General features: G+C 41.6%; 1 protein-coding gene across 1 annotated transcript in view; it reads right to left on the reverse strand.

Annotated features, from left to right (window-relative positions):
- Positions 1 to 3,987: 3,987 nt before the first annotated feature.
- LOC134934222 (mucin-3B-like) overlaps positions 3,988 to 13,812 on the reverse strand; it is a 46,551-nt gene continuing 36,726 nt past the window's right edge. The window contains exon 27 of the mRNA XM_063929707.1: positions 3,988 to 13,761. Within this exon, the coding sequence (XP_063785777.1) occupies positions 3,988 to 13,761 (9,774 nt within the window). The remainder of the gene's footprint in view (positions 13,762 to 13,812) is intronic.

Consider the following 13,812-nt stretch of genomic DNA (forward strand, 5'->3'; position numbering starts at 1 on the left):
CGTACTGTGTAATATGGGGGCATCTGCCTGCGTACTGTGTAATATGGGGGCACCTGCCTGCGTACTGTGTAAAATGGGGATATCTGCCTGCCGTACTGTGTAAAATGGGGATATCTGCCTGCCGTGCTGTGTAAAATGGGGATATCTGCCTGCCGTGCTGTGTAAAATGGGGATATCTGCCTGCCGTGCTGTGTAAAATGGGGATATCTGCCTGCCGTGCTGTGTAAAATGGGGATATCTGCCTGCCGTGCTGTGTAAAATGGGGATATCTGCCTGCCGCGCTGTGTAAAATGGGGGCACCTGCCTGCCGCGCTGTGTAAAATGGGGATACCTGCCTGCTGCACTTTGTAAAATGGGGATACCTACCTGCGTACTGTGTAAAATGGGGGCACCTGCCTGTGTACTGTGTAAAATGGGGATACCTGCCTGCGTACTGTGTAAAATGGGGATACCTGCCTGCGTACTGTGTAAAATGGGGATACCAGCCTTCCGTGCTGTGTAAAATGGGGACACCTGCCTGCCGCGCTGTGTAAAATGGGGACACCTGCCTGCCGCGCTGTGTAATATGGGGACACTTGCCTGCTGTAATGTGTAAAAAGGGGACTTTTTTATTTTTATTTTTTCCCCACTGTGGTGGGTGTGATGATATCAGATGAGGCCATGCCCACTTTAATGAGACCACGCCCATTTTAATCAGGCCACACACCCTTGTCGGGAGCGCGCGCGCCTACGGCGCGCGCATGCTTTTTCTTTTTATGGCTATATGGGGGGGGGGGGCACACTTTTTTTTTATTTTTAGAGCAATAGGGGGGGGGGGCGCATTTTGAAATCTCGCACTGGGAGCCAAATTGTCTAGAAACGGCCCTGCCGCCCTCTGTCTGCTCTGACATGCTGCAGCAGCATCTCTATGGACGAAGGGACTGCTGCAGCCATTGGTTAACTGCCTCTGATGGATACGCTCTTCAGCGAATGAAACTGCTGCAGTGGAAGACACAGTGATTGCATCATAGTGGGTGGGTGGAGCCTGCATGTGTCACACACAGGAGGAGCAAGAAGCAGCTGCAGTGAGAATGATCAATGCACTGCAGCACTGCACCCAGCACACACTAATGCTGCCTTAAGGTTAGTATGGTTTGGTAATCATTATGCCTAGACCTGGCTGGTATATTATTGTAGTGTAGTTACACTGCAATGGGAGCAGCAATCTCATAAAAACAAGCACAGCCAACACTAACAGCTGAGGGGTGCAAGAAGCATCCTGTGTGCAGGCAGAATAATAGGTGTCTGTGCCCCTGGAGATATAAGCAGTGCGATATTGCAGTGCAGTTTAGCTGTATCACACCCATGAGTAAGTATTGTGTACGAGCAGCCAATGCCTCAGTGGGGGCAACGGAGAGGGATCTTAAGGATCCCTCTCTGAAACTATTGGTGGTACTGTAAGTAGCACATAGGCTTCGCATTCCGGATCTTGGTAAATGCAGCTGCTACATAGCAGCCCCTATAGACACCTATGCGGGCTGCTTTGCAATGAGAAAGGGAGGGAGCGTGGCAGATATAGGCTCCCATACAGTATGTGGTAAATCCAGGGAATCCTTGGTGTTTTCAGGTACTCCCAAGAAGACTCCATTTATTTAATAAATATGCTTTTAACTCATCCGAATCCCATATATGGGATTTACACCAACATTGGGTCTAATTCAGGTTGGATCGCAAATTGCGATCCAACCGCAGTTTTTCCTAATGGTTAGCATTAGCTGCGAACGCCTCTGCCTGAGTGACAGCCAGGCAGAGGTGTTTGCGGGGTGAGCGGTGGTCCGTTGCAGGGGCGGCGTAGGATAAACGGGGGCATGGCGGCGCAAACGGGGCATGTCGTTGGCATTTTCGGGGTGGCTGCGGGGTCGTCACACGCAGCCGATCCGACCTAAAAAAATGGAGGTGGATCTCCTGCCGTCGCAACCAGGCTGCGCTGGCAGGAGGCATCCACAATTTTAGCGATCACGCTGTAATTGCAGCACGATCGCAATTTCAACGTGATTGCAGTAGGTGGGCTGCATGCTTGGCGGCCTGGCGCTGCAATGGGCGACCCCCAGCGTGCGATTCAAAGGATTGCAAATTCTGCTAAAAAGCAAAATTTTGCAATCCTTACTGAAATAGGTTCATAATACAATATATTCGGAATAGAGGGCAGATATTGGACAATATTACAGTAGAGACAGATATTTATCACTATGAAGAACCCTTTTATATTTAATAAGAAGGACATTAAGAACAAGTGGCAACAAAACTACATTTCTTTTCATATATCTATTTTTCTTGAACATTCTTCTCTATTTTTATCATTTTATTTAGTCTTGTAAGATCTCAATTAGCTATAGACTTTAATCATGTTAAATAATGGTAACATTTGAATAAACTGAACCATCTGATGAAATTCCACTGATTCCGAGAAACCGTCCTCGATAACATTGTCATCTTTTTGTTGTATATGGCACTTTAGTACATAGGGTGAGATGTACAAAGGGTGTGGAGTATATTCCGCCAAACAGCGCAATAATACTAATTGCATACAGTATGTACTAACAAATGCGATTAGTATCACAAAGTACAGCTCTCCAAAAAGAGCTGCACTTTGCGAAGCCGGCGTCGTGGGGTGAGAGGGTGTCTGCGGATCTCCTCCGCCCCCTAGCCCCGAGTGCCTTTTGTTGCAGCGTGTCCCAGGCTCCTCCCGGGCGGCTTCTGTGGAGATGCGAAAAAGAAGCCCATAGGCTTCTACAGGATCCACATCTGTAAGCAAGCATCCAGGGCTTAGTATATATAAAAATGCGGTAAAAAACCCCAAAACTGGGTTTTTATCGCATTTTTCCTTTAGTACATCCCGCCCATAGGCATTTATATAGTATCTGTGACCTGTCTGACAGTTGTAGTCGGTGACTGCACTGGCTTCACTGTGACTGGCAGTGACTTCCTATTGGAAGTCCTACCTGCCAGTCACCCGCAGGACAGGCAGTCCCATTGAGGGGTGTTTCCTCCCTCTGGGACTGCCAGACCGGGCTGCGATTAGCAGAGAGTTGGCTTTCTGTAGGAAGCCATTCCCTGTATCATCGTTAGGCCTAGCCCGACTTTTATGGGTATCTGCTGATGCAGTCCATGGAAGCTGTGGGTTTTGCGCAGTTAAGTCGCTGCTTGTGCACAGGCGCCGATCTCGGCACCTATCAGTTCCATTGTGCAGGTGCGGGGACCTGGCTGGCGACGAGGACCAAGGCAGCATATCAGGCAGCGGGAACGAGGCAGCAAGGCCAGCGGCAGCCCCCTTCCCCCACCCAGGTAGAATCTGCCAGTGGTTCCACTGTATTTTACTTGTCCATGTACCCCTTATATGCCCCCAGATCCCTATAGATGCCCTTTATATACCATGATACTCCTCCATGTGCCCCTCAAATTAATTCATACACCTCCACATGCCCCTTATGTGTCGTCAGACTCCTTCACAAGCCCTTTATATGCCATCAGACTCTACTAGATGCCCCTTATATGCCAGCAGAATCCTTGATGGGCCCTTTATACAGAAGTATCCTCATACATCTTTGCTGCAGTCTTCTAGCACCTTATTTGCTTTTTTTGGCCCAGAATGCATCTTAGTTGCAACGCAATGTGACTAGGACACAAGATGAGACTGTGCTGATTAATGTGATATATGACATCTGTGCGCGACTGTGTCTCTGAATCTGTACAGGAAGTGCTACAATGTAGCAGTTTTTTCCAATACAGGTTCTATTCTGCTCCATACACAGACTCAGGGGTCTATTTATTAAGCTTGGATGGAAATAAAGTGGACAGAGATAACCAACCAACCAACCAACCAACCAACCAGCTCCTAACTGTCATTTTTCAAACTCAGGCTGTGACATGGCAGTTAGGCGCTGATTGGCTGGTACTTTATCTCCCTCCAAGGCTTATTAATTAGACCCCTGTGGTTGTATGAGGTATTTAAAATATAGATTGCTTACCTGTTGTAGAATTTGAAGGAAAAGATGTAGGAAGTGCTGTTGGTTGAATGCTGGTAAAAGAAGAAGTCACTGAACTTGTGGACCATATTCCTGTAGTTTCAGTATTAAGAGCTGTGGTTGCAGGTGAAGTCATTAGGCCATCAGTTGTTGTATTTAGAGCTTCAGGTGTGGATGGTGTTGTTTGAGTCTTACTAATAGACGATGTTCCAATTGATCCAGCGGTGGATCCTTCTACAGAAGAAGTTATTTTTGTGGTTGTTAATTCTGGAGTTTTAGGATTCTCAATTGTTGTTTGACGTAATTCAACTGTGGATTGCAGAGCTGTTGGGACATTTGAAGTAGAAGAGGGAGGAAGTGCTGTTAGTTCAGTCTTAGTGACTGAAGAAGTTGTCACTGAACTTCTAATCTCTGGGGCTGTGGTTGTAACATTTTCTACAGCTGATGTTTTCATTGTTGATTTTGCACTTGTAGTTTCAGGAAAAAGATCTGTGGTGACAGATGTAGTGACAAGGACACCAGTTGTCTTTAGAGCTTGAGGTGTGGATTGTTCAGATGTAGTCAGGTTTGCTTTGGTAGATATATCTGATGTTATTACTTTTGATGTAGGCAAGGTATCCAATGCTGTTGTTTGAGTCTTAGTGATAGAACTTTCAGTTATGCTTGTGGTTTGTGTGATTGCAGATGTAGACCCTTCCACAGAAGATGTTTTCTGTGTGGTCCTTACTTCTGCAGTTATAGGACTCACAGTTGTACGAGGGATGTCAGCTGTTGATTTTTGAGCTGTTGTAGCTTTTGTTGTAGAAGAGGCACCAAATGTTGTTTGCATGTTACTAACAGAAGAAGTTTTCATTGAACTTGTGGTTTCTGGAGCTGTGGAACGATCTACACCTGATGTTTTCATTGTGGTTTTCAAACCTGTAGTTTCAGGATTAAGAGTTGTGCTGACAGTTGTAGTCATAAGTCCTCCAGTTGTATCTAGAGCTTGAGATGTGGAATCCTCAGATACTGTCAGTTTTGATGTGGTAGATACATCTAATGTTGATGTTACTTCTGCAGTTATAGGACTCACAGTTGTTGTATGAGGAATGTCAGCTGTTGATTGTTGAGCTGTTGTAGCCTCTGTTGCAGAAGAAGCACCAAATGTTGTTTTCATGTTACTAACAGAAGAAGTTTTCATTGAACTTGTGATCTTCTGGGCTGTGGTTGCGGAAATTTCTATACCTGATGTTTTCATTGTGGTTTTTATACCTGTAGTTTCAGGATTAAGAGTTGTGCTGACAGTTGTAGTCATAAGTCCTCCAGTTGTATTTAGAGCTTGGGATGTGGAATCCTCAGATACTGTCAGTTTTGGTGTGGTAGATACATCTAATGTTGTTGTTGATGCTTGTGTCACATTATTGGGAGATGTTGCTTTTACTTCTGTGGTTGCTGATTTTGAAATTGTTGATCCTTCTACTTTTGTTGTGTGTACTGTACTTTCTCCTGCTGTTTGCTGTTGATGCGGTGTAGTTTCAGTGTAACTTATTGGCATGCCTGTTGTAGTTTGAGGACTTTGCACTGTGGATTGTTCTGTCATTGCTTTTGATGTAGGTAAAATCTCCAATGCTGTTGTCTGAATCTTAGTAATAGAAGAAGTTCCAGTTATGTGTAAGGTCTCTGTGATTGCTGTTGTGGATCCATCTACGGAAGATGTTTTGCTTGTGGTTCTTACTCCTGTAGATTGAAGATTGACAGTTGTATGAGGAATTTCTACTGTGGGTTGTTCAGCTGTTGTAGTCTTTGACCTTATGCCTGTAGTTTCATAATTAGTAGCTGTGGTGACAGTTGTAGACATAAGGCCATCAGTTGTATTTAGAGCCTGGGATGTGGATTGGTCAGTTGCTGTAAATTTTGGTATGGTAGACATATTTAATGTTACTGATGTTCTTTGTGTTACATCCTTAGTGGATGTTGGTATTTTATCTGGGGTTCCTGAAGTTGGAATTGTGGACCCTTCCACTATGGTTGTGTGTGTAGAGCTCATGGCTTCTGTTATTTCTAGTTGATATGGTGTTGTGTCAGTGTAATTTACAGGCCCACCTGTTGTAATTTGTGGATCTTCAACTGTGGATTTTTCAGCAGTCATTGCTATTGATGTAGGCAAGGTCTCCAATCCTGGTGTTTGATTCTTAGTAATTGAAGTTCCATTTATGCTTGTGGACACTGTGATTCGATTTGATGTTCCATATGTAGAAGAGGTTCTCTTTGTGGTCATTAATGCTGTAGATTGAACATTCACAGTTTTATCAGAAATGTCTTCTGTTGATTGTTTAGCTGTGGTAGAAGAGGCACCAGATGTTGTTTGTATATTACTAACTAAAGAAGATGTCATTGAACTTCTGATCTCTGGGGCCGTGGTTGTGGAATATTCTACAGCTGATGTTCTCATTGTGGTTTCTAAACCTATAGTTTCAGGATTAGAAGCTGTGGTGATGGTTGTAGTCACAAGGCCACCAGTCGTCTTTAGAGGTTGGGATGTGGGATCTTCAGATGCAGTCAATTGTGGTGTGATAGATAAAGGTAATGTTGTTGTTCGTTGTGTCACATCTTTGGGAGATGTAGCTGCTGCATGTGGGGTTCCTGAAGGTGAAAATGTGGAAACTTCTACTTTAGCTGTGTGTGTTATTTCTTGCTGATGTGATGTTGTGTCAGTGTATCTTATTGGTTCATCTGTTAAAGTTTGAGGAACATTAACTGTTGAATGTTCAGTTGTCCTTAAATTTGATGTAGGAAAGATATCCAATGCTGTGGAAGATGCTCCGATTATTCTAGTGGTGTCTATGATTGCAGCTGTAGATTGTTCTACAGAAGATGTTTTCTCTGTGGTCCTTACTTCTGAAGTTACAGGACTCACAATTGATGTAAGAGGGATTTCCACTGTGGGGTGTTCACTTGTTGTAGCCTTTATTGTAGAAGAGGCTCCAAATTCTGTTGTTTGAATGTCAGGGGACATTGTCATTAAAGTTGAGCTCACTGGGGATGTGGTGGTTGTCGAACTTTCTGCATATGATGTGTTCATTGTGGTACTTATGCCTGTAGTTTTTGTTTCATCAGTTGTGTCAGCAGTCTTGAATGTAAATCCTGCAGTACTTGTTAATTGCAATGTAGTATTTTCTGCTCTTGTCGTTTCATAAATTCCAGATGTAATTATAGCTGATTTTGTAGTTTCTTCCCCTTGACCAGTGGAATGTTCAGTTGCTATAGAAATATCTTTTACTGTGGACTTTTCAACTTCAGTCCCTAGCGAGGTTTCTAATAATCCTGTAGCCTCTGCTGCCAAAGTTGTTGAGCCTTCAAAATTAGATGTTAGTAAAGTTCTTTGTTCGGTACCTGTTGTTTTAAACATACCAGATGTGGTTGTATCCTCTGTATTTGTCATTTTTAAAGTAGTACTTTGTGCCTCCGTTATCTCAGTAATATCAGATGGTGCTGTAGCAGTTGCTGTTTTTTCAACTGTTTGAGCTGTGGAAACTTTAGTTGTTGACTCTATTAAAGTTGATGATAAATCTCTTGTGGTTATTTCTGTATCAGGGTTCTGTGATGTGACCTCTACACCTGTAGTCTCTGCTGTTGGATATGTGGATCCTTCAGTTTTTGTTGTTTGCAAAGTGGACTGTTCTTGTGTAGTAGCTTCTGTTTTCATAGAAATAACAGATGTTGCTGTAGGAGTTGCTGTTGTTTTCACTGTTTGGGTTGTGGGAAGTGTACTTGTTGATTCTATTGTAGTTGATGATAAATCTCTTGTGGTTTTCTCTGTATCAGGGTTCTGGGATGTGAACTCTACACCAGTAGTCTCTGCTGTTGGATATGTGGATCCATCACTGATAGTTGCTTGTAAAGTGGTCTGGCCTGCTGATGTTGTTTCAGTTTCAGATATGGTTGTATCCTCTGTACTTGTCATTTTTAAAGTAGTACTTTTAGCCCCTGTTGTCTTAGTAATATCAGAAGTTGTTGTAGCAGATATTGTTGTTTTATCTGTTTGGGCCGTGGAAAGTTCAGGTGTTGTTTCTGTTGTTGTTGTTGATGATGAATCTCTTGTAGTTCTAGGGGAATCAGGGTTCTGGGATGTGACTTCTCCACCTGTAGTCTCTGCTGTGGAATACGTGGATCCTTCAATGTTGGTTGTTTTCAAAGTGGTCTTTTCTCCTTGTGTTGTTTGAATTTCAGATATGGTTGTATCCTCTGTACTTGTCATTTTTAAAGTAGTACTTTCTGCCCCTGTTGTCTTAGTAATATCAGATGTAGCTGTAGCAGATATTATTTTATCTGTTTGGGCTGTGGAAAGTTCAGGTGTTGTTTCTATTGCAGTGGATGATGAATCTCTTGTGGTTCTAGGAGAATCAGGGTTCTGGGATGTTATCTCTACACCTGTAGTCTCTGCTGTAGAATACGTGGATCCTTCAATGTTGGTTGTTTCCAAAGTGGTCTTTTCTTCTTGTGTTGTTTGAATTTCAGATATGGTTGTATCCTCTGTATTTGTCATTTTTAAAGTAGTACTTTCTGCCCCTGTTGTCTGAGTAATATCAGATGTTGCTGTAGCAGATATTGTTGTTTTATCTGTTTGGGCTGTGGAAAGTTCAGATGTTGTTTCTTCTGGAGTTGATAAAACTTTTGTGGTTCTAGGAGAATCAGGGTTCTGGGATGTGACCTCTACACCTGTAATCTCTGCTGTGGAATACGTGGATCTTTCAATGATAGTTGTTTCCAAAGTGGTCTTTTCTTCTTGTGTTGTTTTAGTTCCAGATATTGTAGGATCCTGTGTATTTGTAATTTTTAAAGTAGTACTTTCTACCTTTGTTGTCTCAGTAATATCAGATGTTGCTGTAGCAGATATTATTTTATCTGTTTGGGCCGTGGAAAGTTCAGGTGTTGTTTCTATTGCAATGGATGATGAATCTCTTGTGGTTCTAGGAGAATCAGGGTTCTGTGTTGTGACCTCTACACCTGTAATCTCTTCTGTGGAATACGTGGATCCTTCAATGTTGGTTGTTTTCAAAGTGGTCTTTTCCCCTTGTGTTGTTTGAATTTCAGATATGGTTGTATCCTCTGCACTTGTCATTTTTAAAGTAGTGCTTTCTGCCCCTGTTGTCTTAGTAATATCAGATGTTGCTGTAGCAGATATTGTTGTTTTATCTGTTTGGGCCGTGGAAAGTTCAGATGTTGTTTCTTCTGGAGTTGATAAAACTTTTGTGGTTCTAGGAGAATCAGAGTTCTGGGATGTGACCTCTACACCTGTAATCTCTGCTGTGGAGTACGTGGATCTTTCAATGATAGTTGTTTCCAAAGTCGTCTTTTCTTCTTGTGTTGTTTTAATTCCAGATATTGTAGTATCCTGTGTATTTGTAATTTTTAAAGTAGTACTTGCTACCTTTGTTGTCTCAGTAATATCAGATGTTGCTGTAGCAGATATTATTTTATCTGTTTGGTCCGTGGAAAGTTTAGGTGTTGTTTCTATTGCAATGGATGATGAATCTCTTGTGGTTCTAGGAGAATCAGGGTTCTGGGATGTTATCTCTACACCTGTAGTTTCTGCTGTAGAATACGTGGATCCTTCAATGTTGGTTGTTTTCAAAGTGGTCTTTTCTCCTTGTGTTGTTTGAATTTCAGATATGGTTGTATCCTCTGTACTTGTCATTTTTAACGTAGTTCTTTCTGCCCCTGTTGTCTCAGTAATGTCAGATGTTGCTATAGCAGATATTGTTATTTTTTCTGTTTGAGCCGTGGAAATTTCAGGTGTTGTTTCTATTGCAGTTGATGATGAATCTCTTGTGGTTCTAGGAGAATCAGGGTTCTGGGATGTGACCTCTACACTTGTAGTCTCTGATGTGGAATATGTGGATCCTTCAATGTTGGTTGTTTTCAAAGTGGTCTTTTCTTCTTGTGTTGTTTGAATTTCAGATATGGTTGTATCCTCTGTACTTGTCATTTCTAAAGTAGTACTTTCTGCCCCTGTTGTCTCAGTAATATCAGATGTTGTTGTAGCAGATATTGTTGTTTTATCTGTTTGGGCCGTGGAAAGTTCAGATGTTGTTTCTTCTGGAGTTGATAAAACTTTTGTGGTTCTAGGAGAATCAGGGTTCTGGGATGTGACCTCTACACCTGTAATCTCTGCTGTGGAATACGTGGATCTTTCAATGATAGTTGTTTCCAAAGTGGTCTTTTCTTCTTGTGTTGTTTTAGTTCCAGATATTGTAGGATCCTGTGTATTTGTAATTTTTAAAGTAGTACTTTCTGCCTTTGTTGTCTCAGTAATATCAGATGTTGCTGTAGCAGATATTATTTTATCTGTTTGGGCCGTGGAAAGTTCAGGTGTTGTTTCTATTGCAATGGATGATGAATCTCTTGTGGTTCTTGGAGAATCAGGGTTCTGGGATGTTATCTCTACACCTGTAGTCTCTGCTGTAGAATACGTGGATCCTTCAATGTTGGTTGTTTTCAAAGTGGTCTTTTCTCCTTGTGTTGTTTGAATTTCAGATATGGTTGTATCCTCTGTACTTGTCATTTTTAAAGTAGTACTTTCGGCCCCTGTTGTCTGAGTAATATCAGATGTTGTTGTAGCAGATATTGTTGTTTTATCTGTGTGGGCCGTGGAAAGTTCAGGTGTTGTTTCTGTTGCAGTTGATGATGAATCTCCTGTGGTTCTAGGATAATCAGGGTTCTGGGATGTGACCTCTACACTTGTAGTCTCTGCTGTGGGATACGTGGATCTTTCAATGATAGTTGTTTCCAAAGTGGTCTTTTCTTCTTGTGTTGTTTTAATCCCAGATATTGTAGTATCCTGTGTATTTGTAATTTTTAAAGTAGTACTTTCTACCTTTGTTGTCTCAGTAATATCAGATGTTGCTGTAGCAGATATATTATCTGTTTGGGCCGTGGAAAGTTCAGGTGTTGTTTCTATTGTAGTTGATGATGAATCTCTTGTGGTTCTAGGAGAATCAGGGTTCTGGGATGTTATCTCTACACCTGTGGTCTCTGCTGTAGAATACGTGGATCCTTCAATGTTGGTTGTTTTCAAAGTGGTCTTTTCCCCTTGTGTTGTTTGAATTTCAGATATGGTTGTATCCTCTGTACTTGCCATTTTTAAAGTAGTACTTTCTGCCCCTGTTGTCTCAGTAATATCAGATGTTGCTGTAGCAGATATTGTTGTTTTATCTGTTTGGGCCGAGGAAATTTCAGATGTTGTTTCTATTGCAGTTGATGATGAATCTTTTGTGGTTCTAGGAGAATCAGGGTTCTGGGATGTGACCTCTACACTTGTAGTCTCTGCTGTGGAATACGTGGATCCTTCAATGTTGGTTGTTTTCAAAGTGGTCTTTTCCCCTTGTGTTGTTTGAATTTCAGATATGGTTGTATCCTCTGTACTTGTCATTTTTAAAGTAGTACTTTCTGCCCCTGTTGTCTCAGTAATATCAGATGTTGTTGTAGCAGATATTGTTGTTTTATCTGTTTGGGCCGTGGAAAGTTCAGATGTTGTTTCTTCTGGAGTTGATAAAACTTTTGTGGTTCTAGGAGAATCAGGGTTCTGTGTTGTGACCTCTACACCTGTAGTCATTGCTGTGGGATATGTGGATCCTCCAATGTTAGTTGTTTGCAAAGTTGTCTTTTCTTCTTGTGTTGTTTGAATTTCAGATATGGTTGTATCCTCTGTACTTGTCATTTTTAAAGTAGTACTTTCTGCCCCTGTTGTCTGAGTAATATCAGATGTTGCTGTAGCAGATATTGTTGTTTTATCTGTTTGGGCCGAGGAAATTTCAGGTGTTGTTTCTATTGCAGTTGATGATGAATCTCTTGTGGTTCTAGGAGAATCAGGGTTCTGGGATGTGACCTCTACACTTGTAGTCTCTGCTGTGGAATATGTGGATCCTTCAATGTTGGTTGTTTTCAAAGTGGTCTTTTCTCCTTGTGTTGTTTGAATTTCAGATATGGTTGTATCCTCTGTACTTGCCATTTTAAAAGTAGTACTTTCTGCCCCTGTTGTCTCAGTAATATCAGATGTTGCTGTAGCAGATATTGTTGTTTTATCGGCTTGGGCCGAGGAAATTTCAGGTGTTGTTTCTATTGCAGTTGATGATGAATCTCTTGTGGTTCTAGGAGAATCAGGGTTCTGGGATGTGACCTCTATACCTGTAATCTCTGCTGTGGAATACGTGGATCCTTCAATGTTGGTTGTTTTCAAAGTGGTCTTTTCCCCTTGTGTTGTTTGAATTTCAGATATGGTTGTATCCTCTGTACTTGTCATTTCCAAAGTAGTACTTTCTGCCTCTATTGTCTCAGTAACATCAGATGCTATTGTAGCAGATATTGTTATTTCATCTGTTTGGGGCGTAGACCGTTCTGGTGTTGTTTTTATTGCAGTTGATGATGATTCTCTTGTGGTTCTAAAAGAATCAGGGTTCTGGGATGTGACCTCTATACTTGTAGTCTCTGCTGTGGTATACGTGGATCCTTCAATGTTGGTTGTTTGTAAAGTGGTCTGTTTTTCTTGTGTTGTTTGAATTTCAGATATGGTTGTATCCTCTGTATTTGTCATTTCTAAAGTAGTACTTTCTGCCTCTGTTGTCTCAGTAACATCAGATGCTCTTGTAGAAGATATTGTTGTTTCATCTGTTTGGGCCGTGGGAAGTTCAGGTGTTAATTCTATTGCAGTTGATAATGAATCTATTGTGGTTCTAGAAGAATCAGGGTTCTTTGATGTGACCCCTACACCTGTAGTGTCTGCTGTGGTATACGTTGATCCATCATTATTGGTTGTTTCCAAAGTGGTCTTTTCTTCTTGTGTTGTTTTAGTTCCAGATATTGTAGGATCCTGTGTATTTGTAATTTTTAAAGTAGTACTTTCTGCCTTTGTTGTCTCAGTAATATCAGATGTTGCTGTAGCAGATATTTTATCTGTTTGGACCGTGGAAAGTTCAGGTGTTGTTTCTAATGTAGTTGATGAATCTCTTGTGGTTCTAGAAGAATCAGGGTTCTGGGATGTTATCTCTACACCAGTGGTCTCTGCTGTAGAATACGTGGATCCTTCAATGTTGGTTGTTTTCAAAGTGGTCTTTTCTCCTTGTGTTGTTTGAATTTCAGATATGGTTGTATCCTCTGTACTTGTCATTTTTAAAGTAGTACTTTCGGCCCCTGTTGTCTCAGTAATTTCAGATGTTGCTGTAGCAGATATTGTTGTTTTATCTGTTTGGGCCGTGGAAAGTTCAGGTGTTGTTTCTATTGCAATGGATGATGAATCTCTTGTGGTTCTTGGAGAATCAGGGTTCTGGGATGTTATCTCTACACCTGTAGTCTCTGCTGTAGAATACGTGGATCCTTCAATGTTGGTTGTTTTCAAAGTGGTCTTTTCTTCTTGTGTTGTTTGAATTTCAGATATGGTTGTATCCTCTGTACTTGCCATTTTTAAAGTAGTACTTTCGGCCCCTGTTGTCTCAGTAATTTCAGATGTTGCTGTAGCAGATATTGTTGTTTTATCTGTTTGGGCCGTAGAAATTTCAGGTGTTGTTTCTATTGCAGTTGATGATGAATCTCTTGTGGTTCTAGGAGAATCAGGGTTCTGGGATGTGACCTCTACACTTGTAGTCTCTGCTGTGGAATACGTGGATCCTTCAATGTTGGTTGTTTTCAAAGTGGTCTTTTCTCCTTGTGTTGTTTGAATTTCAGATATGGTTGTATCCTCTGTACTTGCCATTTTTAAAGTAGTACTTTCTGCCCCTGTTGTCTCAGTAATATCAGATGTTGCTGTAGCAGATATTGTTGTTTTATCTGTCTG

The sequence above is a fragment of the Pseudophryne corroboree genome, chromosome 6 (assembly GCF_028390025.1).
Source record: "Pseudophryne corroboree isolate aPseCor3 chromosome 6, aPseCor3.hap2, whole genome shotgun sequence".
NCBI lineage: Eukaryota > Metazoa > Chordata > Amphibia > Anura > Myobatrachidae > Pseudophryne > Pseudophryne corroboree.